At 37.8% G+C, this 25,234-nt stretch overlaps 1 protein-coding gene across 9 annotated transcripts in view; it reads right to left on the reverse strand.

The window, feature by feature from the left end:
* Positions 1–696: 696 nt before the first annotated feature.
* Positions 697–25,234, reverse strand: part of ATP2B1 (ATPase plasma membrane Ca2+ transporting 1) — a 65,642-nt gene continuing 41,104 nt past the window's right edge. For 5 of the 9 annotated variants that reach the window (XM_065042306.1, XM_065042293.1, XM_065042283.1 and 2 more), the window contains exons 7-22: positions 24,721–24,759; positions 23,494–23,655; positions 20,988–21,202; positions 19,561–19,803; positions 18,012–18,253; positions 15,482–15,719; positions 14,409–14,588; positions 14,238–14,325; positions 13,841–13,947; positions 11,585–11,776; positions 11,182–11,395; positions 10,840–11,051; positions 8,798–8,905; positions 6,748–6,930; positions 6,338–6,424; positions 697–2,139 (exon numbers count right to left, since the gene is read on the reverse strand). In XM_065042306.1, coding sequence (XP_064898378.1) covers positions 1,828–2,139; positions 6,338–6,424; positions 6,748–6,930; positions 8,798–8,905; positions 10,840–11,051; positions 11,182–11,395; positions 11,585–11,776; positions 13,841–13,947; positions 14,238–14,325; positions 14,409–14,588; positions 15,482–15,719; positions 18,012–18,253; positions 19,561–19,803; positions 20,988–21,202; positions 23,494–23,655; positions 24,721–24,759 — 2,822 coding nt within the window. In that variant the 3' untranslated portion in view covers positions 697–1,827. Of the gene's footprint in view, positions 2,140–6,272; positions 6,425–6,747; positions 6,931–8,797; positions 8,906–10,839; positions 11,052–11,181; positions 11,396–11,584; positions 11,777–13,840; positions 13,948–14,237; positions 14,326–14,408; positions 14,589–15,481; positions 15,720–18,011; positions 18,254–19,560; positions 19,804–20,987; positions 21,203–23,493; positions 23,656–24,720; positions 24,760–25,234 lie in introns of all 9 variants that reach the window. The other 4 variants (XM_065042341.1, XM_065042332.1, XM_065042325.1 and 1 more) reach the window with 2 other exon arrangements.

The raw sequence follows: 25,234 nt of genomic DNA on the forward strand, positions 1-25,234 counted from the left end.
TCCTCTAGTAGTATCTCCTCCCTCATTACCAGCTTAATTCCTGCACTCCTTTGAAGAGACCTCTTTTAAAATCTCTGAAATTCTGGATTATTTGGCCAAAAAAAAAAAAAAAAAAAAAAAAAAGCTAAAGAACACAGAGCTGGAAAAAGAAAGGAAAAAAAGTTTAGAACGCATCTCTTCAGTTGCTCTTCTAAACAGTGTTGGATGTAGAAAACATGGGCAAGTACCAGATCAAGTACTGTTCCATCATCCTTTGCTGTTTAAACAATACACTTGAGGCAGACCAGAACGTCTTCAGTCAATCACTAGCAGGTCAGTTTTGGTGCACAAGGTACTCAAGTGAAAAATGTATTTTCACCCATGCTACATGTCAGTTCTCAGTTTCCCCTTATTTAAGTGGTCAGGGTACATTTATTATGCAGTACTCACAGCAAGTCTCAGAATTTCAGGTAGACCTGTTCAGTCCCATGGAATTTCATTTTGGCTCAAGTGAAGACTTTGGAGTACCTTAACTTACATTCATTCTGGAAGCAGCCACCGTGATTCCATTTACCCAAAGTACTACTTTTAGTGGGGCTGTTACCATCTTGAAATTGCAGTTTAAACTTAACCAGTAATACAAAAGAGTACTTTCTAGTGTTTCCAGTGAATGAGCTGAGAAAAAAAAAAAAAATCTGTAAGAAACAATTGCTGCAATTTTATTTTAACAAAAGGGCAGATTTATTCATGTTTACAAACAAGTTTCAAAAACAAAAAGGAGAACATGTATGCTACCCACTAACAACCTTTCAAAATGCCAACAGCCCTCATGCTGCATGAAGGATTCTATAGATTAGAAAAAAATCACAGTTCCACTCACAGTTCACCAAGACAGCACTAAACTAACATGTTTAGACAAAAACAAAGGACTAAGATTCTGATGTATTTTGATTTAATCCATTTTGCCCGAGATAACAGAAATATTTCAAGCAAGTTCCATCACATATTGATGTCCTGCATTAAACAATCCTACTAAGTTCTGAACAAAAGTTATTCTGTAAGTTTCTCAAAATTTTTAAAAATTAAACAGTTGTTTCAAAACCATTAAGTAGTAAATGTATTTAAGAAACTAATTAGGACAGAGGCCATAACTTCATTAGAACACCACTGCTCATGTTTTTACAAAGCATTAGTGTTATCTATTTGGCTATTAGTATTAGCAATTTATCTACAATATTTAACAAGGTAAATTGCAGGCAAAATTTAGTACAGTTTCAATAGAAACACCCTTTTCCTGAAAATACAGCAGTATTTGAAGGACTAGTTTTTTTTATTTTTTTAATTTTTTTCTCTGCATCATTTATAAGGAAGCTTCCCATCTATGAACAGGAACAAAAAAAGTATCTACAAACCTTGTAAACAGATCTGTATCATTTATAAACATAAATAATCCAAATTATTAACAGCCAACAGCAGAAATTAAAGTATCAATTCAATGATCCAGGGCTTCCTTGCCCTTCCCAGCCTTCCCCTCAGAAAAGGATCATGATTAACTAAAGCTCTGCTAACACACTCTTCAGGACCATTCTTAAGTACAACAGATGATCCACAGGTCACTTATGCCAAGTTACTGTTTATCTGTCAGAGTTCATTATTACTCCCACCCCCAGAAAAGCACCCTCCAGTCTGGCAGAAAGCTTTTTTTTAAAAAAATAAATCTACATTCGTACAAGTGTGTCTTCTGATGAAGTCCAAGACAAGAATGTCATCTTGTCCATCATAACGTGTGAAGAGACCCAGTTTCAATTTCTTTACAATGCAGCTAGTGTGTTAACATTCAGCTTACAATCAGAGTGATGTTTCCAAACTATGTAGCGGGCTCCCTGGGGATGAAGAGGTAGCAGACTTGTTCATGTCTGTTGTAAGGTGAATTCCACTGTCAACCGCATTGTTATTTTTATTAGGAGAGGGTGGGGGAGTAGAGTTGCGTTTTGTTGGAGCGTCATCTTCAGCATCAGTATCATCAATAAGGGGAATATGAGGCTCGGAGTCTTCTATTCTAAACTCAGGATGTGTCATAAAATTGTGAATTGAACTTCGTGTCTCAGGTTTCTCTAGCCCCTCGTACAAGGAGCTACGAAATGCATTCACCACTCGGATCTGTAAACAAAGAAAAAAGGCTGTTAAAACGCTGCGGGTTTACTGGTAATGGCATGGTTCTTATGAGTTTGAATCCACAAACAGCTAGACATGAGTGAATCGAATTTGCATGTGATGCAGTGGAACTTGCAATAAACTGTAAAAAATGAAGAGCATTTCAGTAGAGCACTGCCAGTCTACACAGTAGGAATAAAAATTGTAAAAGTACTGCAAAAAGGTGAAGGGCCTAAAAATTCAGACATGGCACTAGAATTGTTCAATGATTTAACATGGGTTAAGCATTTCCCAGAAGTGAGGCCAACTACTTATTCACAAATTGAATCTCAAGGAGTGTTTTATTGAATACTTGGGGGAGGTGGGGTGGGCGGGGCAGGGAGGGTAAGGAGGGGAGAGGCTGAAAATAAGTTAAAGGATAAAAGGGTTACTAATTCTCATGCTAGGAATTAGGATGGCAACTGACTATGAAAAAGCCAAGCAAGTGTAAGCCAATGTCACAATGACCGGACATTTACGAAGAGTCATGCAAAAAAGGATCCCGCTGTAACAGCTGTAAATATTCGAGTATATAGCCAGTTACCACACTAGAGAAAGTTCTTTACTGAATAGTGATTTAGAAACTTAAAGCCAGAACTAGGAAACTGAATATCATATTGTACCATTAAGTAGCCACGGCAGGTTGTAACTTTGAGGAGACTATTCAAGTAGCACAAAGTATAAGCAGGTGATCAGCCTTTCTGTGAGTCTTCAATTTACATTGAATTCATGGACAAAGTTTCCAGGCTGACTATTATTTCAAGTTTACAGAATCCATAAATAAACACTTCATAGTGAAATTAGACAGAATAAAGTACAGACTCATTTTGCAAATTGTGCGTGTCCAGGTTGACTTGAATTTCAGCTTTTCAAATTGTAATTTGAATGATAGAACCAATTGCCCGCACCTCCCTTCTCCTCCCACACCCCACGAGTTTCTTTAACCCAACTACAGGAAATCAGGATTCATTCTTGAACTGATAAAACAAGTAATGTTAGGCAGAAGTCAATGACCCCTTTGTCCAACATTTTCATCAAGATACAGTTTCCCCCTTCTGGTAGCACCCTATTCAATTCTCAACATCGCCACTTTAAGTGACCTCAGTAAATCTCCAGCTAAGCAGTTTCAATCCCAAAGCTCCTGTTGTATAGTAAGAAGCAGAGCAACTCTGTATTAAACAAGAATGTACTGTTACAAAACACTAACTCCAATTTAAATGTGTTTTTTAAGCACATCCAAGATGACTTGTTTTAAGCTGAGAAGTCATGACTTTGTGCTCCCATAGTGTTCCCTGATAGAAAAATTAAAGTGACTTCTAGGTGAAGGAATGAAGCTGGAAGATCAAGCAGATCAAGAGCACTGACTTCAAAACAGCTACAATACACCAAAGAACCTTGCTGTAAACAGAGAAGGGCTCCCAAAAAGCAATGTGTTATCAAATTTATTACCACAGAATCACTGGACATGATGAAGTCTTAGGTCCTGATCATGCTCTTTGACTTCTAGAAGTAGCATTGTTCCCCCATCCTTACCCCTTCAGAGCACTTGGCACTGAAGAATTTTACTCAAAAGTATCAAGTCCACATTTTTATACTACAGGTACAGAGCTGAGCCGCATTAACCATGGGAATCTCAGAAGGGAGGAATACACTCAAGGAGGAGGCCACAACCACCAATAAAGGGAGGACAGGAATAGTGTGAATGTGCCTGAGAAGTGAAAGATTACAACAGCAGCTAGTACTTTTTACTGTTCATCATACAAAAAAACAAATGAGCACTCTGTTAAGGAGTTGGCATGTTACATGAGCTTTTAAAAAGTCCAGCAAGCTAGAGAAACTGTCTTGGCACTTACCAAGAAAATCAGTGGTGACAGTGCCAGACTGAAAGTTTGCAATGCCTTTATTTGGCCTGTTGCATCCCACTGTGCCACTGATTTATGTGGCAAAATGAAATATGACTGCCTCGTGGGACTGGTTTTTCATTGCTTACAGATGTTAAGTTAGAACATAAGCAGTAATGGAAAACAATTTTTGGCTTAAGAGGACACAGCTGTTAATTATCATGGGAAGATAAGAATACCCACAATAAAAGCTTGATTCCCATCCAGAATGAATACTAAACAAATCGTCTAGACACTCCTATGAACCCAGGACCCTTAAAGAGTCCAGCCACGAAGGCAAAAATCAGAGTACAAGCATTTTAAGTTATGCTTAAAAAGGGAAAATCTAGTGTTTTGAAGGCTTTCTTTTCAACTGCTCAGGATAATTAGACAGAAGAGGTAACTATAAATAAATCGCATAAGTGAGGAGCAAACAAGACAATTTGTTATGTGTAATTTATACTGTCATCAGGTCTTCCTCCTCTTGTACCAGAATAGCAAGGAATGCAGTAAGGACTCCAAATCCTCCTAGCCAGATGGCTGCTTAAGAGTTACAACCTCACTTCATAGGAACAGCTGAACTATTTTCCAACAAACAGCTCCAAAAGAGAGATATAATGAAATAACACATCTGCTTCCCATTAATACATATTAGTTATCAAAAGTTGTTCTCCTCGAGGGTGTAGCAGAAGGCTGTACTACTTAATGAGGACCAAAAACTTGTTCTCTGCTATTGTAGCTCTGTATCTGCATTGGTCATTCGATGTAATGAGATGCTGCAGTGCCCATTAGATTCTGCTCAAATGGCAGCATGGCATGAAGTTGCTCTCTAGAGAATACTGAATGTCTAATTAATGTTCTTGAGTGCAGTTAGCGATACAAGTTACTAATTAGCATTTTAACTAGGAGATGCAATCCTGTGCATCCTTACTGTTAAATGTACTTTTCATTTCATCTTCTTCAGGCATGCAAATTTGTGAGCTGAGCTTCTCAATACTGCTGCAAGGTAGGGAAATACCTTCCTCACCAACGGAGAACAAGTACAGAGGTAAATACTTGAGTAGGCTCACACAGGAATTCTGGCCAAGCCAAAAAGAAAAAAAATAAATCAGGAGAGAACATTTCATTTAAAACAGCTCCTGAAATTAAGGGTCTTCATCCATCTGGTAATCTGAAAGTTTAAAAAGCAAGGCGGGGGAAAGAAGCCCTTTCAGAGTTATTTTAAAAACCACTTATTTAACCAGTCCCTAGGAAGTTAGAGAAGAAAGTTAAACATGTAATATATAATTAAGATAGAAAACTCTTAACAATAGATACTGCTATTAGTATTCAACTACAACTGTTATGCATCTTCGGGCTCCAGAGTTTAAGCCTACGTACACGAGTAATTAAATCTCTAGCCTCTACAGAGAGGAAGGCTGAAACCAAAATGCCACTTAAGTCACAATATAAAGAGGGCAGAATTAAGGTGAGACAAACTTTACTTTCACTGATGGCTTGCAAACTGCTGCCAGAAGAACCTAGAGAGGAAAAAAAACCCTTCAGATTTGAAACTTTCATCACTCAATGCTTAAACCCTTTTTTCCTTTTTATATTAGCTAATTAAATGTTTCTTCTGACTTGTATGCCTTTTAGAAGCCTTGTTTCACCACCTGAATCCTGATGTTGAGAAAGTTGTGTTATTCAGTAAAAAAAGGTCCAACAAAAGCAGATGATTCAGAAGTTCCTGACAAGCTACAAAGAAAATGCATGTAGTGGTCCATGTTCTAACTACATTAATATTTTTAGCATACCATTTGTTTTTCCCATCAGCTTCTTTACCTCAAGTATCATTCATGCTGCAGTACAGGGCATGTCTTTTTGTTGACCTGGGTCCATGATTATACGGGTAATTCATTTATTCAATGTAAGTCACCCTAAGAGGCATATACTCGAAAATTTACAACAGTTTTCCCATTTTATCTTAAACATCCCTCTGTACACAAATGGATGAAGGCACAGGATGTGCAGGCTCACAGCTTTCACATTAAAGTCTTTTGTTGAAACTGTTCCACCTGTTCTCAGCCCTCTAAGAAAAAAAAGTCTTGAGGACTCCACTTTGTGGAAGAGCTCTATAAAAGCCTGAACGATGATTTTAAGTACTAAGGAGAAAATGAGAAACGTTAGGTACGTGAGTTAGGAAATGTTAATTTCATGCACTTTAGGAACACACACTCACACCCCACAGTAGTAGAAGCAGTAGTAGAGGAAAACACTACATGTGTAGGGGTAGAAATATTTGTTACATCATGGTGCTGGCTGGCGATGGAGGGTTGCCGCCTTAGAGCCCCCTGAATGGTACTTCCACTCTGGAAAGCATTCACTACATCCATCTGCAAGGAATCAGAGATTGTGACAGCTTGCTCAGCAAGAGAGAGAGAGAGAGAGAGAGAACAAGAGAAAGGACCATCTCATCTATAACACACAAAAAGTAAAGAAAAAAGGCACTTTTTTCATAGAGCAGATACACAGGCAAGAGTTGCATTTAGAGCTGAAGAAAACAGAGGACCCTGTGGGATTACACATCCATCCGCACCCCCTTTTGACAGTCTCAGTCATACCAGCTAGAAATGCCAGCTTAGTCAAAGGACTGGAGATGGAGAAGAGATATTTCCCTCATAACACCCACAGCGCCCTACCTTTTTCAAGACCATACCTGAGTTTGTATCCTGTTTAGTCCCCTAAACCACAAGATCTGACCACGACGCAATTCTCTTTCAGCATGATCGATCTCCTCTACATCCTCTGCCAGTTCTTCTTCAGGAATCTCTTCTTTTTGTGTTCCATGACCAGCTTCTTTAAGAAATTTCAGACGGCTGGTTGGAATTGTTGAAATCAACTAACAGTGAATGAAAAATATGAATCAGGATTTTTTTTAATAATAAGTGACTTAAGGCTTCACATAATATCCTGCATACTATTAGCAAAGTTGAAAAAACAAATTATGTAAGCGGGATGAGTGCATCAATGCAGGGCAATCACTCCAGCTGAATAGCTGCAAAACTGTGAATATCCTTATCACCTCAGCTGAGGTGTGAAATTACACTTGGACTACAAATCTAGGAAACAAAGCATCCTTGCAAGGGACAAAGAATTCCCCTTTTACTTTACTTGACTATGCCAGGAAGGAGCAGTACTGAATCTGCAAGAGCCATTAATTCCGTAGACTGTGCTTGTATCTAGAGCTTTCGGAGCTCCATCAGTTTGGTAAGCAGGATTTTTTACCTCAAGTGAGAACTACATCATTTAATTAAAGTAGCCACAGTTAATTCAGAAATACAGAACAGACACACATTTTTTTGTGACCTGGGAGGTATCAATCCATTTGCAAGGTGAGTGATGTTTCCAAAACCCTTATTCCAAATTGTTACTTTGCTACTTAGTTCATCTATCTTAAGTGAAACAAAAGCTACATATGGTTGTTCCAGTTGTCCTTTTCATCCCCACTTTCAGGGCTATTCTGGTGAACTAGGTAGTTAAGGGGGGTCATCTTTTGATACGTCCCATCTAGCAGAACCAGATCAGTTCCAAGGCTGCTTTCCTTGATCATCACAAACCTAGAAGAGTTTCAGCAGCTGCAGAGGAATAAGACTGCTCCAAAAGCAAGATAAACAGCCCTTCATGCTGAAACTGCTACTATGAATGCTCCCAGATCACACTTCAGTTTCTACTGTTCTCAGAAAGTCAAAAGCTCTTTGACTTTAATGAGATGCTAGAGCAGCACAAACTGCAGCAGGCAAGCTTTGCCCTTGCAAGACACTTTGGGTCAAAGGTATTTTGAGCCATCTCAGTTCTCTTCTAGGCTACTTTTAAACCTCAGAGTGACTCTATTTGATTTTTTTAATAATTAATTTTCCAGAGATCCTTATTAAAAAGCTTATACCCACTTTAGGAATATGCATCTATGTATGCATTTGCAACTAAAATTCACCCTACCAATTTTATATTGAAAGCTGAAGTGTCCTTTACAAAATGGAAGGAAAGAAACTGTAACGGAAAACTCTGCATGTGGTATGAAAAGTTTAGACAACTATGTCATTAAATAATGGAAAACTCCATAGCTCTAAAGTTTCATGTAAATAAGCTTGCTGCTTACAACCACTGTTGTGCATGCAATAGTAATGAAACCCTAAGGGAGGAAAAAGAAATACAAATCAAAATGCAACAGCTTAATAGGAGGGAGAAGTTTCCAATTATTTCATAATTATGCAAATGAATATTAAAAAGAAAAACAGTTCTGAGCTTTGCTGTATTTCTTGCTACTCCAGTAAGTTTTTAAATCAACAAAATACTAGCAAGTTTAACAATTCTGGTATTTCAAGAAAACCATTCAACACTAAGTTAAATAATCTTCAACATTAACGTGTTCATGGCATCTGTATTCTTACAGAGCTTCTTCCAGTACTTATCTGGCTAAAGATATAAGTCCATATTTAGCTACAGGAGCCTCTAGTTAAAAGTTACTTAACATAAACCAGCCATAGCATCTAGTTATGAAATGTAACTGATTGACCAAGTCAGTGGAAGGAATATCCACCTAAGAACTTCTAGCTATTGAACTAGTCTATTTTAATTGGTATTTACTGTTCATCTCCACATATTCATATAGTCCACTTGAAAGATCTGAATGTTTAAGATAGTGTAATTGCATTTTCCATGTATCCTACTACGGATGGATATTTAGCATTTTGAAAAAGTCAGTTTACCTGGCCCCAGAGTAGTGTTCCCATGCCCAGGAAAATGGACCACAGCCACTGTTCAATCGAGAGTTCTGAGCAACTGAAAGGCTTCCCACCAAACTGCACAATAATTATCTGTGAAGAGCAACATCATTACACAACACCTACCAGAGACCTGTTACTAGAAAATACCCTAATGCTTCAAGATTCCTACAGACAACTCTGCATTAAGACATAGTATTTTCCGTCTTATTAAGCATACACTTCCACTGTCTCAGGAGTTTGAGAAAGTTTCCAAAGCTAAGGCATCCTCTTATGCTTCTCAGTATTTCAAGAACTACCCATTTAGTTTTTCTTCAGATCACACTCAGAAAAACCTGACTACTTCTCTTTGCTTGCATTTCTTTCCCTTAATTTCAGAATTATAGTATCACAGTATCACAGTATGTGATACTGTGATACTCCATAGTATGAATAGTATGAATTCAATGCTACAAATTTACAGTTATTATTTGTCATATGAACACCCATTCCAGGACCAAGCTGATTAATAAACTTCTATTAACACAAGTCATAGATCCACAATACATGAAATATTTCAGAAATAATTCAACAGAATATTACTGCATATCCTGTCAAGAGTTAAATGTCAGACTTGAAATCATCACAGTATGACATCTATGTAGCAAGGCCTGGGAGGAGGGGACAGAGATCTCAAAAGCTAAATTAAATGAGCTCCTATTGACTTACCCATTATGACAAGCTGTACAGGCCCTAATGAGCAAGGTATCCCTCTGCATAGGAATTAAATGCATGAAAGTCTGCCCTGGAGAATCAACAATTCAAGTAGCAGGGCAAGCATGAAAAGGAGATAGTATTGACCATTAAGTAGGACACCTGACAGCTGAAAAGCCCAAGAGTATCTTCTTTTATTAACACAGAATAAAACACTGAGACAACAACTCAGGAGTTACTTATTTGGGAAGGCATTCAGTCTGTCAAGTTTATAAAGGGAACACAGTTGCAGTCAGGAGTAATTTCTACATATTTGGCTTTGTTGCACAATAACAGTCAGTCTGCTGCATTTGCAACCCTAAAAATAAGAGCAGCTTCTGAAAAAGTATCATCTAAAAAACCCTAAACCTGGGACAATAAGTGAACTAACTTCATGTGCAGCAGAGGTACATACATTTGCATTGTTTAAACCGCTATGAATTCAGTCAGCTTCGTGGAATCCCAAGTCTAAGGAGAAGCTTAAGGCATGGGTTACATTTCAAGTCCAAAATAACTTAAGTCAAAATGAAAAAAAAAGTAGCACTTTACTGATTTGTTGGTTATTTTTTCTGATGAATTAAAAGTTAAGGTCATTTAAAAGGTGAAACTATTTCTTGTCAACTATTTTCTTTAGACTAAATCTTGACCTGGTGTTTCAACACCAGTGTGTTAACCAAATTGATTTCAGATAATGCTATTTAATTGGTTCACATATACTGAGTTAACTAACTGGCTTTTACAGATCTGTTTAGATGCACCAACAGAAGGTCCATAGACATCAGTGTTTTTCACCTGAAAATAACACCTAAACCAGCATCTATACAGATAACCAATTTCTGCATCAGAAAGATAAAAACTGATACTTAAGTTCCTAAAGATTATTCATGTCCTAATCTCATTAAGAAGATACCAGGAGTTGTAACTTTTTCATGGTTGTGTAAATGGGGTTTTGTTCAGATGCACAGGCAGATATGAAGAATTCTGACTAGTGGGAGGAACATACAACTTCTTCACTTTTTGTCAAAATACTAGCAAAGATCAAATTGAAGGACCAGAAAATTCAAAAGTTAAATACAAGTACTTCTACATTCCACTTTGGCCAATTTTGAAGAGGTCTTTACCAAAAACCCTGTCAAGCACCACTTCTAAGTGGTTTATAGCATGTTTGACACTGAAGGTTTTACACATTGCAGGAATGAAATGCCTGGCCCTACCTGATCAGCATTTACAAGGTGAGCAAGTACATCAATATACTAAGTGCATTTCCCCCCCGCACCCTCCAAGAAGTTACTTACCTGCACAACAAATGTCCCCAGAACAATAGAACAGAAGATAGCATTGTTAAAGATGCCTTCAAAAACGTTTCTTTCACCATGAATTTTTCGGGCATTAATTTCATTAAAAAGTTGCATCATCACAAATGTATTAAATACAATAGTATAATGCTCTGAAGGAGGAGCATGCAGAGGTGCATTTCTTCCACTATCAATATCGAAAATTTTCTCACCTGTGTAGAAAAGGCATTTATCAGCTGCTTAATTCGTGTCTTTACACACGCACTACAGTAAAACACTAGTTTTAAGAGCACATCTCTGTACAACTTCTATGATAACTTTGTAAAGCCTCAGTATTCTTACCAGCAAACAGGAGTGTGAAGACCACTACGAGCTGGTAGAATGCATGACCCAAAATGTTCTTCATCATTGTACGAGAAATCAGAGGTTTGTTTCTACCATAAGGCTTTCTCAACAGAAGAGCTTCAGTGGGTGGTTCTGTTGCCAGGGCAAGAGAAGCTAATGTGTCCATTATGAGATTTACCCACAGCATCTGCACAGCTTTAAGCGGAGAATCCTATAAAGATAGATACATAAACCCTCCAATATAAGTGAACAAATTGCAGCTGTTAAAGGCATTTATTACACAACATGGGCATGTTCTGAAGAACATTATGTTCTTCAGACTAGTGTTTAACTGAAAGTTTGAATTCAAGAGTCAAGACATTTTCAACCTTTATAAGCTGAAACAATCCACCGTACGTACTTGTGTTATGCATGCTCCTGTAAAAGCAACAATTACTGCTACTACATTGACAGTAAGCTGGAACTGAAGAAATTTGGAGATGCTGTCATACACGTTTCGTCCCCACATAACTGCTTTAACAATACTTGTGAAGTTGTCGTCTGTAAGGATAATATCAGAAGCTTCTTTCGCGACATCTGTTCCAGCAATTCCCTGGAAGAAAAATAAAACCACTATGAAATATAACAGGATGCACTAATAGAATATATTATTCCTATATATATTACACTAATAGAATATATTATTATATTCTCAGTCAGCATTCTCTTTGATGCACCATGTCTGAAAGACTATTTTAATGTAAGCACCTAAAGTTCTACTGAATCAAGTTCTGCTTGCAAGTTCCTCTCAAGCATGGGAAAATGTAAATGAAAAAAGGTAACGTCTTTAAAAGAAAGACCTTAATAACAAAAATCCTCAAGATGATGAAAAAGACACTGTTTAAGTTTCTCCTAAAGAAGTGTTACTGAACCCTGTTCAAATTTAAGGCCACCAGGTGGTGCAGTACTACAGTTTAGTCTATGTCCTAATGAGTTTACTATATGGATTCCAGCAGTAGTACAATACATGTGTCCACAACACAGCAGAATGATACACATTACCAAAAACCTTTTGCAGAGGAGCACTGACATTAAACACTAGAATATGCAATGTCATTCTTAAATTTTAAGCACCTGGAGTCTCCTAACATATCTAAACAGCAAGTTCTATGTAATACCTACTTCAAGGATATTTATCTTGCTTTTGGCATTTCAGACCCACAAACTCAACAGCAATTTTAATGATCCTTATTCTTGATCCATTATTTTGCCAAGGAGATGAGTCACCTGCACAGCTATGTGTTCACCTTAAAGGGTATCTTTGAATATCATGCAGTAGATGGTATATTTTAAGTACTATTTAGATAAACAGTTACAGAAACTAGTTCCTTACACGGATGTACATAGATGGCAACTGTAGGAAACATTTAAGTTCTGGGAGATGAAAATAAATCCACCTGACAGTGCCAACTACAGCAGCGATCCAATAGCAGAAAACAGATACTCATTAAAACAAGACTGTTACAGTCTAGAGAACATTTCATGTGTAACTGTCAAATTTGTAAGTTATGCTTTTGCAAAATGCTCCTTGAAAATGACATGAAAGCTCTTCTTGTTTGTTTTTTTTTTTTTCCTTCAAGATTACCATCTGAGTCAGTGCATCTGCGTGTGGTATAGGAAGAATATGGTCTTATTTTTTCCTTCAAATGCTCAATAATGAATTTTTAAAGACTAAAGTGACCTACTAGTAACAAACTGTACCTTTTCAGCTCAAGACTGAGCAGGAATCTTGAGGCAAGAGGAAGCTTGAGGAATTTATCTTACAGTGTTTTGAAAGAGACAGAAGCAAGCTGAAACCTATTAAGTCATGAGCGTATCTAGTGTTAACACTTGAAGAAAAGTTTGTTTTAAAGCCTGCAATAAATTAGTCCTTAATGCAAGGTAAATCTAGGCTAAGAAGTTCTGCCCCCAGCAATTAATATTCATGGGTTCTGTGCAAGGCTTAGTTTGACTACTATTTAAAAGAGTGTTTGAGAATTTAAATTGAAAAAGCCAAGTAATCTAAGGAACTGTCCATACAAATGCAGATCCTAGATCGCCATAAAATGCTCTTACTTCAGTTTCATTAGAAATATCTCTTAGTATAGCTTCAAAAGCCATATTAAACATCAACTGGCAGTCTTTGCCTTACAATCTCCCTATTCCTATGCATAATTCATGGAAAAGAGATGAATAAGCTCATTCCATAGTGTGTATAAGCTTTACTGAAAGTCAACATAGTATGCTATTTACCACCTGAAGTCATTTTGCCGTATGTTGAACAAATCTCATTTGAGAAACCTTCAGTATTAGTAATTTTGCTCCTACGTTTTGCAACAAGCCTTTGTGGTTTTGATCTGCAAGTGACCAGGGATCTCCAGTTTTTAAGTTTTATTCAATGGCAAATGCCACAAGGGCATTTTCCATCAAATAAAAACATGGTTAATTTGGAAGACTGAGGAAGGAGGAAAAAGTAACTAGTATTAAGGGTAAGAGATGTTGAATCCATTAACTTAGTTGTATATTAGGCTCATGAAACAAGCAACATTGTTTAATCTTCTTTTAAGTGATTTGATAGGCTATTTTCTCAAAATAGATTTCTGAAATACTGAAGATTAAAAAAAAAAAAAAATCATACCATAGCAAATCCAACATCTGCCTTCTTCAGAGCTGGACCATCATTGGTACCATCACCAGTGACTGCTACAACTTGCCTCTGTTCAAAGACAGTGCTGTCAATTATACCTAAAATAAAATGACATCTTGATGTTACTGTTCAAAATTGACAACACAGCGCAAATTAAACCTGAAAGAGAATCCCAGTTTTGTCTTCCTCAGAATCATCAAAAAAAAAAGAAGTCACAACAGATAGTTGTAGTTGGCTCCATTTCTCAAGTAGAGAAAAAAATACAGTTGGTAAATCAAGACACCCTCGTAGGCACTTCCCACTGCTCTATCCTAGAGTTTTTTCTAGAAGTAGAAACAAAAAAAAAAAAATCTAGCTTTACTTAGAAGCTCAGATAGTTTTTAGTTACCTTTTACTAGAGTGTGTTTGTCAGTGGGAGAAGATCTTGCAAGAACACGAAGCTTTGGCCAAATTTTATCTATTCTCTCTTGCTCTATCTGCAAAAGGAACATTGGTTATATTTCACAGTGAGGACACTTGAAATATCTGCTGAGCTACTTTACATGGTCAGTGTGCTTACCTCTCCTTTTTCATTGCGTATTCTCCTGTTAAAGTCTTTGCCCTCTAAACACAGGAAATCTTCACCAGGATTCAGAATACCACATTTTAATGCAATAGCACGAGCAGTGTTAATGTTATCGCCAGTCACCATACGTACAGTTATGCCTGCACGTTGACATTTTTTTATTGCATCAGGTACCTGTAAGAAAAGATTCACAGGGGCTCAGAGACTGTACATTAGCTTAATAAATCTAGACATGTAAGTGAAAGGATAACTCTTATTTTAAAATCAAGACTGTTGTTATGGAACATTCAAAAAAAATTAAGTAGCTTACCATAATTATTTTCCTGAAAAAGACAAAAATGTCCATTTTGGCAGAGGGGCTTTGCCGTTGTTATTATGTCATGTGCCTTCCTTCCCCTCTTAATTTTTCAAGTACTGCAGTATTCCAAAATACCACAAAAACCCTCATGACATACTAGGCTGTAGTACTCAAAGGTATGGAAGTACTGGCTTTTCATTTATTATGATATGAAATAAACTACAACTCACACTCCACTACTTCACCCATGACTCTTACTGTGAAGTGATGATAGTTCAGATGAGACTGGAGTTCCACTTACATGTGGCATAAAAGCTTTCACTATTGAATAATACTCCTTAGACCTCAACCACAAGCCAGACTCCTTGCCTCAGTTCTTAGGTGACAAGCCCCCCTCTCCATTATTCCCCATAAGAAGCTGTCAAAAAGCACAATGGGTACTATTATCCTGAACAATACTCCTAATATCCCAAGTGGTGAAAAAAAAAAAATAAACACAAGTTATTCCATCTACTGGGACCCTGCACAGTAAGCGCTTTAAGTCATTATTTTGTACAGAGCTCCAATAACACAGCATAAGTGACATTAAGAAATTTTAATCTGCTTTTAAAGCTCCATTAACTTTCCCACCAATAAAATTAGATTTTAATTTATCAACTATGCTTAAGGCATACAATAGCAATTCATTTTCTTGTACTCTCTGCATGACAAACAACACGAATACAGATCCATTGTAACAGAATCACTGCAGTTCAGTCAGTGACCCTACCTCAGGTCTCACAGGATCTTCAATCCCAACAACAGCAATGCACGTCAGACCAGTAACAATATCATTTTCATTGTCCCATTCCGGCTCGGGTTCCCCTGCTGGGAAGTCTCTGAATGCCAGGCAGATGGTTCTGAGCCCTTCAGAAGCCATTGGCTCAATTACAGTTTTCACTATATCATCGCGGTCCCTAGGTCTAAATACCTTTGGTTCTCCATTAGCACTCAGTATTTTGAAGCACCTGAAAAGGAAAGTTTAAAGAGTTACCAAATTTTAACCAGACTTCAGCACATTCAATGGCTTATTAGTCAATTCCATTAAGTTTCCACAAGCTTTATTTTCACTAGACTCACATACACACAAAAAAGCCAGTAGCAGCATCTCTAAGGTAATGTCCACATGCCTTCTACCAGCTAACTAAGTCAGTCATCCTAGGATGAAAATAATGTCTAATGAATTTAGAACAGGAACATTAGTTACCTCCCAGAAGTATCCCATTTCTCCATTGTATTAAATGGACTGGTGTCTACACTGGTTGAGTCAGTCAATCCAGTTTCAAGTTCAACAAAAGAACCCCTCCTTGTTAACAGTTATACAAGTCTCAGAAGTACAGCATGCTTCCAGAACATAGAACAGCTCTGTACTCGCAACACTAAAAGCAAGCTCTGGTACCGCTATCCTTAAAACTGTTCAGGTTTGCTCTCCTCCACCACCCACTCCAAGTACAGAGAATCCAGAGAGCACCTGGCATAGAGTCCTTAATATGAAGTATTAAATTGCAAACAAATACTTAAATCTTATTTAACTGTTTGTGTAAGAGACTAGATTCATCACTATGTGCTCTGGCACTTGAACACATGCTCTTTTAGTTGTGCTCCTTCATCCCAAGGATGCCACTGCTTTCACAGACAGCATACGTACTTTACCAATATTAATGCCATGAATATAACACTACCAAATATTAGGTTCATCTGCATCCTTAGCAAAGTTTTGCCACAAAACAATGCTATAAGCACTTGTTTTACAAATCAGTAATAATGTGGCACTGAAAAAAAATAGTTTATGACTTTTTTGAAAAAATCAAGTTCAGAATGGGCACTGACTTCTACACTTGTTAGTGACTCATTTGCATCTTATAAATATTAATGTTTAGTCTTTCAATGCCCAAGAATAGTCATACACAGTATAATAAGGAATAAGCAACACAATTGACAAACCAGGTTACAAGCTCTGAGATTAATTTTATGGCACTGCACAGGTAGCGGGTAGAGAAAGTGGCTTATCATAAGACTTTTTCCTAGTTGGTGCATACTCTCAAACAGTCTTGGAATTACAACTATTCCAGTGGTATCCAAATCAGTCTAGGTTTTCTTGTTCTTTGTTGAATGTCCTTATTATATATTTTCTTATCTCAGTTATGAAGCCAAGTGGACCATATGAGTTAAAATGAGTTCTAATGAGCTAAGTGAGTTCTGGCAACTTCTACAGTTCAACTGCTCAATAAGATAGTAAGGTACAAAACACTTCTGAAAGTAGAAGTAATTCAAATATATTCATCTATGAGACTTGGCTTAAAAACTGGCTATGAAAAAATTGCCACATATATTTAAGGTCTGTATCAAAAGGAACAAGAGTCCTTTAAAATTTGACCTTTTGTTGTCAGCACTAAGTTGAGGAGAAGGCAGATTTAATCATTTTTCTTTAGTGCATTAGTATTTTCCTAGATAATGAGTTGGGGGGCTAGTAGCAAGCAAAAATGTATATGCTGCTCAGACTAGAAATAGGGTGATGTTGGAACCAAAACCAGATTGGTTACAACTGGTGTTCCTGGGGAACATGATGTATAAATGTTTGACTTCTCACCTAGTGAGGAGTTACCAGAGCTTTCTTCACATCTAGAGGTTTGTCCCAGCAGGGACTAAGCTCTCACTAATAGTCTAATCTCATGGATAAAGAAGTATTTTGCTTTCTCACATTAAAAACCCTCAAGTTTCTCAATTGGTCAAGTTCAATCTCCTGTTAAAATGATCAACTCAGACACCAACTTGCACAGTCTTTTAAAGTTAAAAGTAATCACTTTTAAAAAGCACAAGCCCTTCCTGGAATTTAGGCATATCAGCTGTTGGGACTTTACTGGAAGATGAGTGAGTATTTTGACCAACCACATCTAAAATGAAAACAGTTTAACTAGAGAACAGATCAAATGCTTTCCTGTATCAGAGCAAAGTTCACAAGTTAAAATTAATCACAACCAGCTCTTTTTCTTGTGGGGTCGGGCTGAGGTGTGAGTATTAAAGTAACTGAAATGCTAATTGCCCATCTTACAGTAGAAAGCCAAACAATTGAGGTAGACAAGCTGGGAAGCTGGCTGCAATCACAAGGGTATAGATAGGACTGCAGCATTTGTTTGTCAATAGGGTGACAGAAATATTTCACAGACTACGGCACAAGTATGTTTAGCATTTCAGTCTCCTCACCTATCACAGCATTTAGCCAAATTTAAGTGCTGAATGACAATAATAGTTTTTCTTACTTTTTGAGAACTATCTCAGAGGCACCTTTACTGAATATCCGGAAACTGCCATCAGAGTTTTTTAACACAGTACTCATAGATTTTCTAACAGAGTTGAAGGTGTACACTTTGTACAAATCCTCTTCTGGTATCTCATTTCTTACGTCCTGATAATCACGTTTTAAATCCAAGAGCAATCCCAGCAAGGCACATTCAGTTTTATTTCCAACATGACGGGGTAGGCCACCTTCTTTTTCAGGAGGCTGCAAGAAGAACAAGAACCTTCACTGATTAGAAGGTTAATGTATGAATCACTGAAGTAAAGCATCTAGAAAACAAGGAAGCTAAGAGCAAGCTTAGCTCAGAGAAGGGGATTTTTACTTTTGCAATGTTAAGTCTACAAATTCCTGTGAGCCACGAGCCAAAGTCATACTGCTGGCTTTTGTAAGTGACTTCTTCTGTACCTGTTCAGGATCTTTCAGTCCCTTTCTCAGACCCAAATATCACCCATTAAGTTTGTATCGAATCCCCGCATGACATTTCTAAAAACACATTTTCCATTGCTTGAAATTTCTACCTAATCAATTGAGTGTAGTCTCTGAATAATTATTTTGCATTTTGGAAGTGCAGATAAGTTTACTTAAACTGATTTAAGCAAGCTAAATTGCACGATTTCTGCAAAATTAAAGTATCCTCTTCTGTAATAACTCTTCCTCAATGACTTAGACTACAATCACATCACCTGCTAGCCTTCTACTGAACAAGCTAAGTCTTTAATCTTCTTAAGTCTCACTACAAGTTCCGTTTTCCAGGCCATGGCCTATTTATCTGAAGAGTTCAGAAACAAGTTTCCAACCTGTTAATAGCAGAACAAGTTTCTTATGTCAGCAATGCAGAATATGCACATAGTAGTGCTATAAGTACAATATTTCAAGATATTTCTGAGGTTATATAGCTATAACATTGCAAAATATTTTGTAGCAAAAAAGGCAGAAGCAATTTCTCAGCCTGAGATGCCTCAAGCAGCTAGACCTGAACTATATTGATTTTAAGTCAGTGATCCATTCTTGTTACTCAGAGCTGCAAGATCTTGGGTTTGGCTCTACTAAATACTCACACTTTCAAAATGTTCACTTTAATGTGCAGTTTCAGATGTCTAGGTCTGAGTAGAAGAGACATGGACATCCAGCAGCGAGTCCAACCAAGCTTTTACATATTTACTTTGAAGTAGTACTCAAATTGAGCCAACATGCTATTCAAGTAAGGTAAACATCCCCACTTACAAAAACAAATTTAGGCACAATTGTGAACTTAAAGGAAGTTATCTTCCTGAGATTGTGTCTTTGAATTATCAGTTCAAAACTTGTATTATCAGTTCTAACTGAAATAAGCTATTTTTGAATTTTAGTCTCAATTGAACAGTTGAACAATTTACTGCAGGTACGGAATACCTTACACTGCATTTTGCCACAAACTTACACTTAACTGCCTACCATGTGGCCACCAGACGATTTGCATCTTTTGCAGAAGTTGTTTAGTTACCTTGATTAGAATGAAGAAATCCACTTACCAGTATTTTGGAAGTATAAGCACAATTAACAGAAATTCCTGTCACAAGGTAAGCCATAGTTTTCTCCGGAATAGCTTCTGGTTCTGGAATTTTTTTATAATGTTTTTCATTGATGTAGGCTTGGACCACAGTCATTCTGTTCATGGTCAATGTTCCCGTTTTATCTGAGCAAATAGCTGTTGCATTGCCCATTGTTTCACATGCATCCAGATGTCTCACCAAGTTATTATCTTTCATCATTTTCTACAAAAGTAAAAGCAGTCAACAGCTATCCATGACCATTACTTCACATTTCAGAATTTCACATTTAGGGTGTCCTGTCTTACACATCAGTTTCAGAAGACACTCAGACTAAGTTATCTGGCAACTTACAGAGGAGGAATTTGTAGTTGCCACATTCTGCAGGAATTCTTTTAAGTATATTATGTCACAGTAAACTTAATTTTGAACAAGGTTCATAAATACAGTCTTAACCTCCTGTATATGCATGTCACACTGATGCTGTTCAGACTGTTATAAGCAAATAGTTTATGATATTTAGAAACAGGAGAGGTACAGATTGAGCTTTACTTGATACAACACTAAAAAAGTCTTTCTGCTTACAAGAAAGATGAAGTAAACTATGCGACAGACTCACCCAAACATCAGATGATATATATTTCAAAGATGCTAGAGTCAGACTTAGAATCAAATAAAACATGAACCGTAATATTTGAACTAAGACAGTGAGTACTACACAAGTTTCATACGTCAAAATATCACTTTAAATTCTTTATTTAACAGGCTTGGATAGTATTTTAACTTTAAAGAGGCAGAGTAACTTCAAATGATACAATACTAAGGCCACTACTAGTTAGTGCTGTAAGTTACTAAGTTTTAGAACACAGCCTAAATATCTATTGTCTTTACAGTTAGATTTTCAGATATATAACCAGGCCCAGCATTGTGAAGCAATAAGAAATTAAGAGAATATAAAGCATGAGTCGAAAAACATGCTGTATAATAAATAGAAAGCTACATGTTCTACATTCAGTCCTCAAGAAGAACCTGTCTGGAAACCTACCTACAAAAGGTAGTAGTTGCTTAACACTTCAGTTAGGTAGAAGTTCAGGTTTATGGAAGAGTTTGTTATTTAAAAAAATCTAACATATCTATTTATTATAAGTAAATGCTACAACATTATGAGCTAAACCCATTCATCTTTACTTGGTGACAACAGACTGTCACTGCTCACTGTTCATGCTAGTGTGTATTCATCAGTTAAGAAAAATTCTGCAGCAGATTTCTTGTGCAGTTCAGGGAAACAAGAAATGCTTCTCCCCAGTCTGTTACATCTATGTGATGCAGCATATCCTAAAAACTGAGATTTTACACCTGATGAATACACCCGCCTACCTTTAAAATCTGTTCCGCATCTGTCCACTTACCTTAACAGAGTAAGCCAGAGATATAGTGACTGCAAGTGGAAGACCTTCTGGTACTGCCACCACCAAGACTGTAACTCCAATAATGAAGAACTTCACAAAATACTGAATATAAATCGGTGTACATTCAGCAAGCCAAGGTCTCTTCTGAACCCAAAAGGTATCAATTACAAAATATAACACAAGGATAATGACTGTGATTGCAGACATCAACAAACCTTGTGAAAAAGAGAACAAACAGATTTCAGAAATTATCTCAAATGTGTGGCAATACAGACTGTGGATAAGCCAAGTGAAAAGACTTCTCCCTTTATAGAAGTTAATTTATAATTAAGATTTTAAACAAGCAAGTCAGGAAACATTTGGGTTATGCTCAAAGGTGTTCCAACTTCCAATGCAAGTATTTCCTCATGTATTTCACCTAGAAACTTCTAAATTTTTTTTTTCCCTCCCATTTAATTGAAAAGTGTAGATCTAATTATGAAGAGCAAAGACCAATACGTAAAGTCAATTGGCTAAGCAGAATAAGAACCAAAATAATTCAGCAGGCCTTCAGTGACTGTACTGCTGATTTATTCAGTAGAGAAAGCTGCTGACAGTCTGTACCCTGCTTCCTGCTGAAGGTGGGATTAAATACGGCAGCTAAACTCAGTGTCCAGTGAACTGGGAGTAACTGGGAAGAAAAATCAGAACTCTTGTTAGCAAGCCGAGCAGCACAGTTAAGGCACTACATTAAAACAGTGAAGGTAAATGGAGCTGCCTGGAGTAAAGGAACAGAAGTCACTGAAGTGTCAGCTCTTTACAGAAAAAAGCTTCAGCATGTACACTGTCCCAAAGCAACAGGACAGAAAAACACATATATGAAGCAGATGAGCAATTAAGGGCATGTGGGGAATTACAGCAGGTCAAAAGGTGCATAAAGGAAAACAAGAGCTCTTACTTATGAAAGATGTAAAAGAACTGCTGGATAATAACAATATTTCACATATCATGGAAGCTTTATTCAACATATGTTAGTACAAATTTCTCTGAAAACTTAACATTGCTATACATAACTATGGAGTGCTAAAGCTAAAAGTTTAACTGCATTGTCCTTAACACCATAACTGTCTTATTGTCCTGGTTTTGTTAAAAAACAAGTTTCTCTTTCAGTGAATTTTTCCTGTCAGCTAAAGCCTTCATATTAACTGCATTTTCCTGGAGAACCAGACACATGTTTTGGTAAACCTAGCAATGGAATGCAAACTTATTGATAAGCACGGATGGACATCTCGCGAGAGGGGCGACGAGAAGAAAGAGACCAAGAAACTGACCAACTGTGTATAACATTCCATTCACGTGAATACTTCATATAAAAGTGGGAGATCACGAGGATCTCGTTGGTTTTCCCTTTTGCCCTTTTCCCTGCTGCTTATGGCTGACATTAGAAGAGGACCTTGCTAGTCGTCCCTGCGAACTGAGGCCTAGTGAGAGACTGAATCCAGCTCCGGTTGGCTGCAGAGTCTAATCCAGGACTTTGGTTGCCGGCTCTGCAGTTGCTGAGACTTTCAAGATTGGTTTTGTATATTTTGTATTATTTTCTCTATTCTTATTAGTAGCATTAGTAAAACATCTTTAATTTTTTCTAACTCTCTTCACTCTGTGCTTCTTTTCCTCCCAATCGCCTCTCCTTAGTGAAAAGGGGGGAGAGGGAGGGGGAAGTGTGTCGGGGGGAGAGGGGGTTAACAATACATCTGCCAGGGTTTTATTGTCACCCCGCAATCTTAACCCTCGACACTTATGAAGTTGGCCGCTTTTGAGCTGTGGGCTGGGCTACAGGACTTCTAGAAGTTCCTTCTAGCCTAAATATTTCAACAGTTTTACATGGACCTAAATAAATCCTGAGATACTTGAATTAAAGCTCTATATACTAGAAAATATACCCAAAAATTTACACTGAACTTCACTGTTGTTTTAATCCACTTTCAAGAAGTAACAGTTTATCAAATGTTTTCACAAGACAGCTGAATCCTAGCTGAGAGAAGAGTAACAGAAGCTAAAGGATAGTAGAAAGTCAATAATAATGTTATGCATCAGCAAGGCATATATTAAGTGGAAACTCCTAAGCCTCTGGAAGTACCAGAGATAACCTGGTTGACCCTACCACATCTTTCAGACTTCATTAAATTCATAGTTCTTTAGGTACATCACTAAATGCCATACCTTATCTAAAACATCTTTTGTAACACTTGTCCAACGTTATGAAGCTGGAATTTTCTCTCCCGGGAGCTGACACTCTAAAGTCTGAATATATTCATATCAAGGAAAAATAAAAGTCATCCACATGACAATCTGAGAAGTCATCAGCATGCTTGGGACGATGGCATACTTGCATGCATTGGAATTTGGCACTTAAACTAATCAAACCACTCAAGGCTAACTACTTAAGCTATCCCCTCACAAACTATGCGTATTCCAACTTTATTCAAATGTAAGACATCAACATAAGGAAGGTACTGGTACATCATACCTGCTTTGCCAATCTGAACTGCGAGCTTGGTGAGTTTCCCTTGAAGAACCGACTTTTCTTTCTTTGGCAAGTTTGCTCTCTTCTTGTCTTTCTCATCTCCATCCCCACCATCCTCACTCTTCAGTGGCTGCATTTCCATGGCTGCACCATCCTGAGCTTTAGCTAGAAGATAAAATAAAATTTAGCCATTGAGGAGTCCCACAAAACAATGATACTTAAAAAGCTTCACAACACGAGGTGCCGCTAAACAATAGTACTGTGTGGTACCTTGTGTCCAGAGATGCCACACTACATGTGAATGTTAAAACAAGTGTATTGGGTGTAGGTGCCCAGGTTCTGGGAGCAGGGGAGCTGCAGCCTGTGGATAAGACCATGGTGGGTCAGGCTGTCCCCCTGCAGCCCACTGGGAACCACAGAGGAGCAGAGATCCACACTGCAGCCCACAGAGGACTCCATGCCACAGCAGTCAGATGTGCCCTAAAGGAAGCTGCAGCCTGTCAATGGCCTGTGCCAGAGCAGGCTCCTGGCAGGAGCTGTGGCCCATGTGGGAGACCCACACTTGTGCAATCTGTTCCTGAAGGGCTGTACCATGCGGGACAGGCTCACATTGGAAAAGTTAATGAAAGACTGTATCCCATGGGCGGGACCTCATGATGGAACACTAAAGAGCATGAGGATGAAGGAACAGCATAGACAAGTGTCACAAACTGACCAAAACCCCTGTTTCCCCTCCCCCTGCACTCCTCGGAGGGAGAAAATAGAGCAGTTGGGAGTGAAGTTAAGCCTGGAAGGGGTAAATGGGGGGAAGATGTTTTTAGTTAATTTTGTTTCTCACCATCCCACTCCATTTTATTTGGCAATAAATTAATCTTCTGCACATTGAGTCTGTTCTGCCTGTGAAGAACCCACAAGCTTCTCCTCCTATTTTCTGCCCCATCTTGCTGAGGAGAGGGAGTGATCAAGCAGCTGGGTGGGCATCTGACAGCCAGCCAAGCAACTCACCTCAACAAGACAGCTTGAAAGTCATTGGTGAAGTTTACTAGCTATGTTGAGACTACCAAGTTCATTTAAACATTTGTTTTGGGCAGATTCACTTATGCCATGTTTAGCATAAGCACTTTGGATCTAAGTATTCAATATGCTTTTTCATAGGAAAGTATGCATTCATTACATACACTCCCAGAAAAAAAGGACCTTACAAGAAAGGATCAGAGAACCTGCATTTACCTTTGTTTCGGTTTTCAACAGCTCCATCTTGCTTTTTACCTGTCAGAGAGGGAAACAAGTTGTGTTTTAAATTTGCTGTGCAGAGTTCATTTCAGCTCTTACATTACCATATGCTGAAACAAGGAACTGCATCTTTAAAAGACAGTGTAGAACAAACTGAAGACAGAGGGCTGACATAACTGAGGCTTGAAAAGCATAAGTCAGCTCTCAGAAACAGCTCGTGTCAGTCTTTTGGACTTTACTTTTCCCATACAAGATTGCTGCAGTGTTGTGCTACCATAATTACGTTTGCACAAATTACTGATACAGACATGTATTACTTGTGAGGAAAGCTTTTAAAAGGCTTGCTTAAATATTTTCTTAAGGAAAGAAATTGGTGACATTAAAGTGATTCTAGTGGCCTCAGTCTTGCTCTCTCTTCTTCCGGCCCTTGGCAACTATATCTGACTGCTACTGTAAACAAACTGTAGGATCTCACTTCCAGAATTATTGCTTTTGTACAACATTGCAGAAG

This window comes from Columba livia, chromosome 1, assembly GCF_036013475.1.
Source record: "Columba livia isolate bColLiv1 breed racing homer chromosome 1, bColLiv1.pat.W.v2, whole genome shotgun sequence".
In the NCBI taxonomy this organism is placed as follows: Eukaryota; Metazoa; Chordata; class Aves; order Columbiformes; family Columbidae; genus Columba; species Columba livia.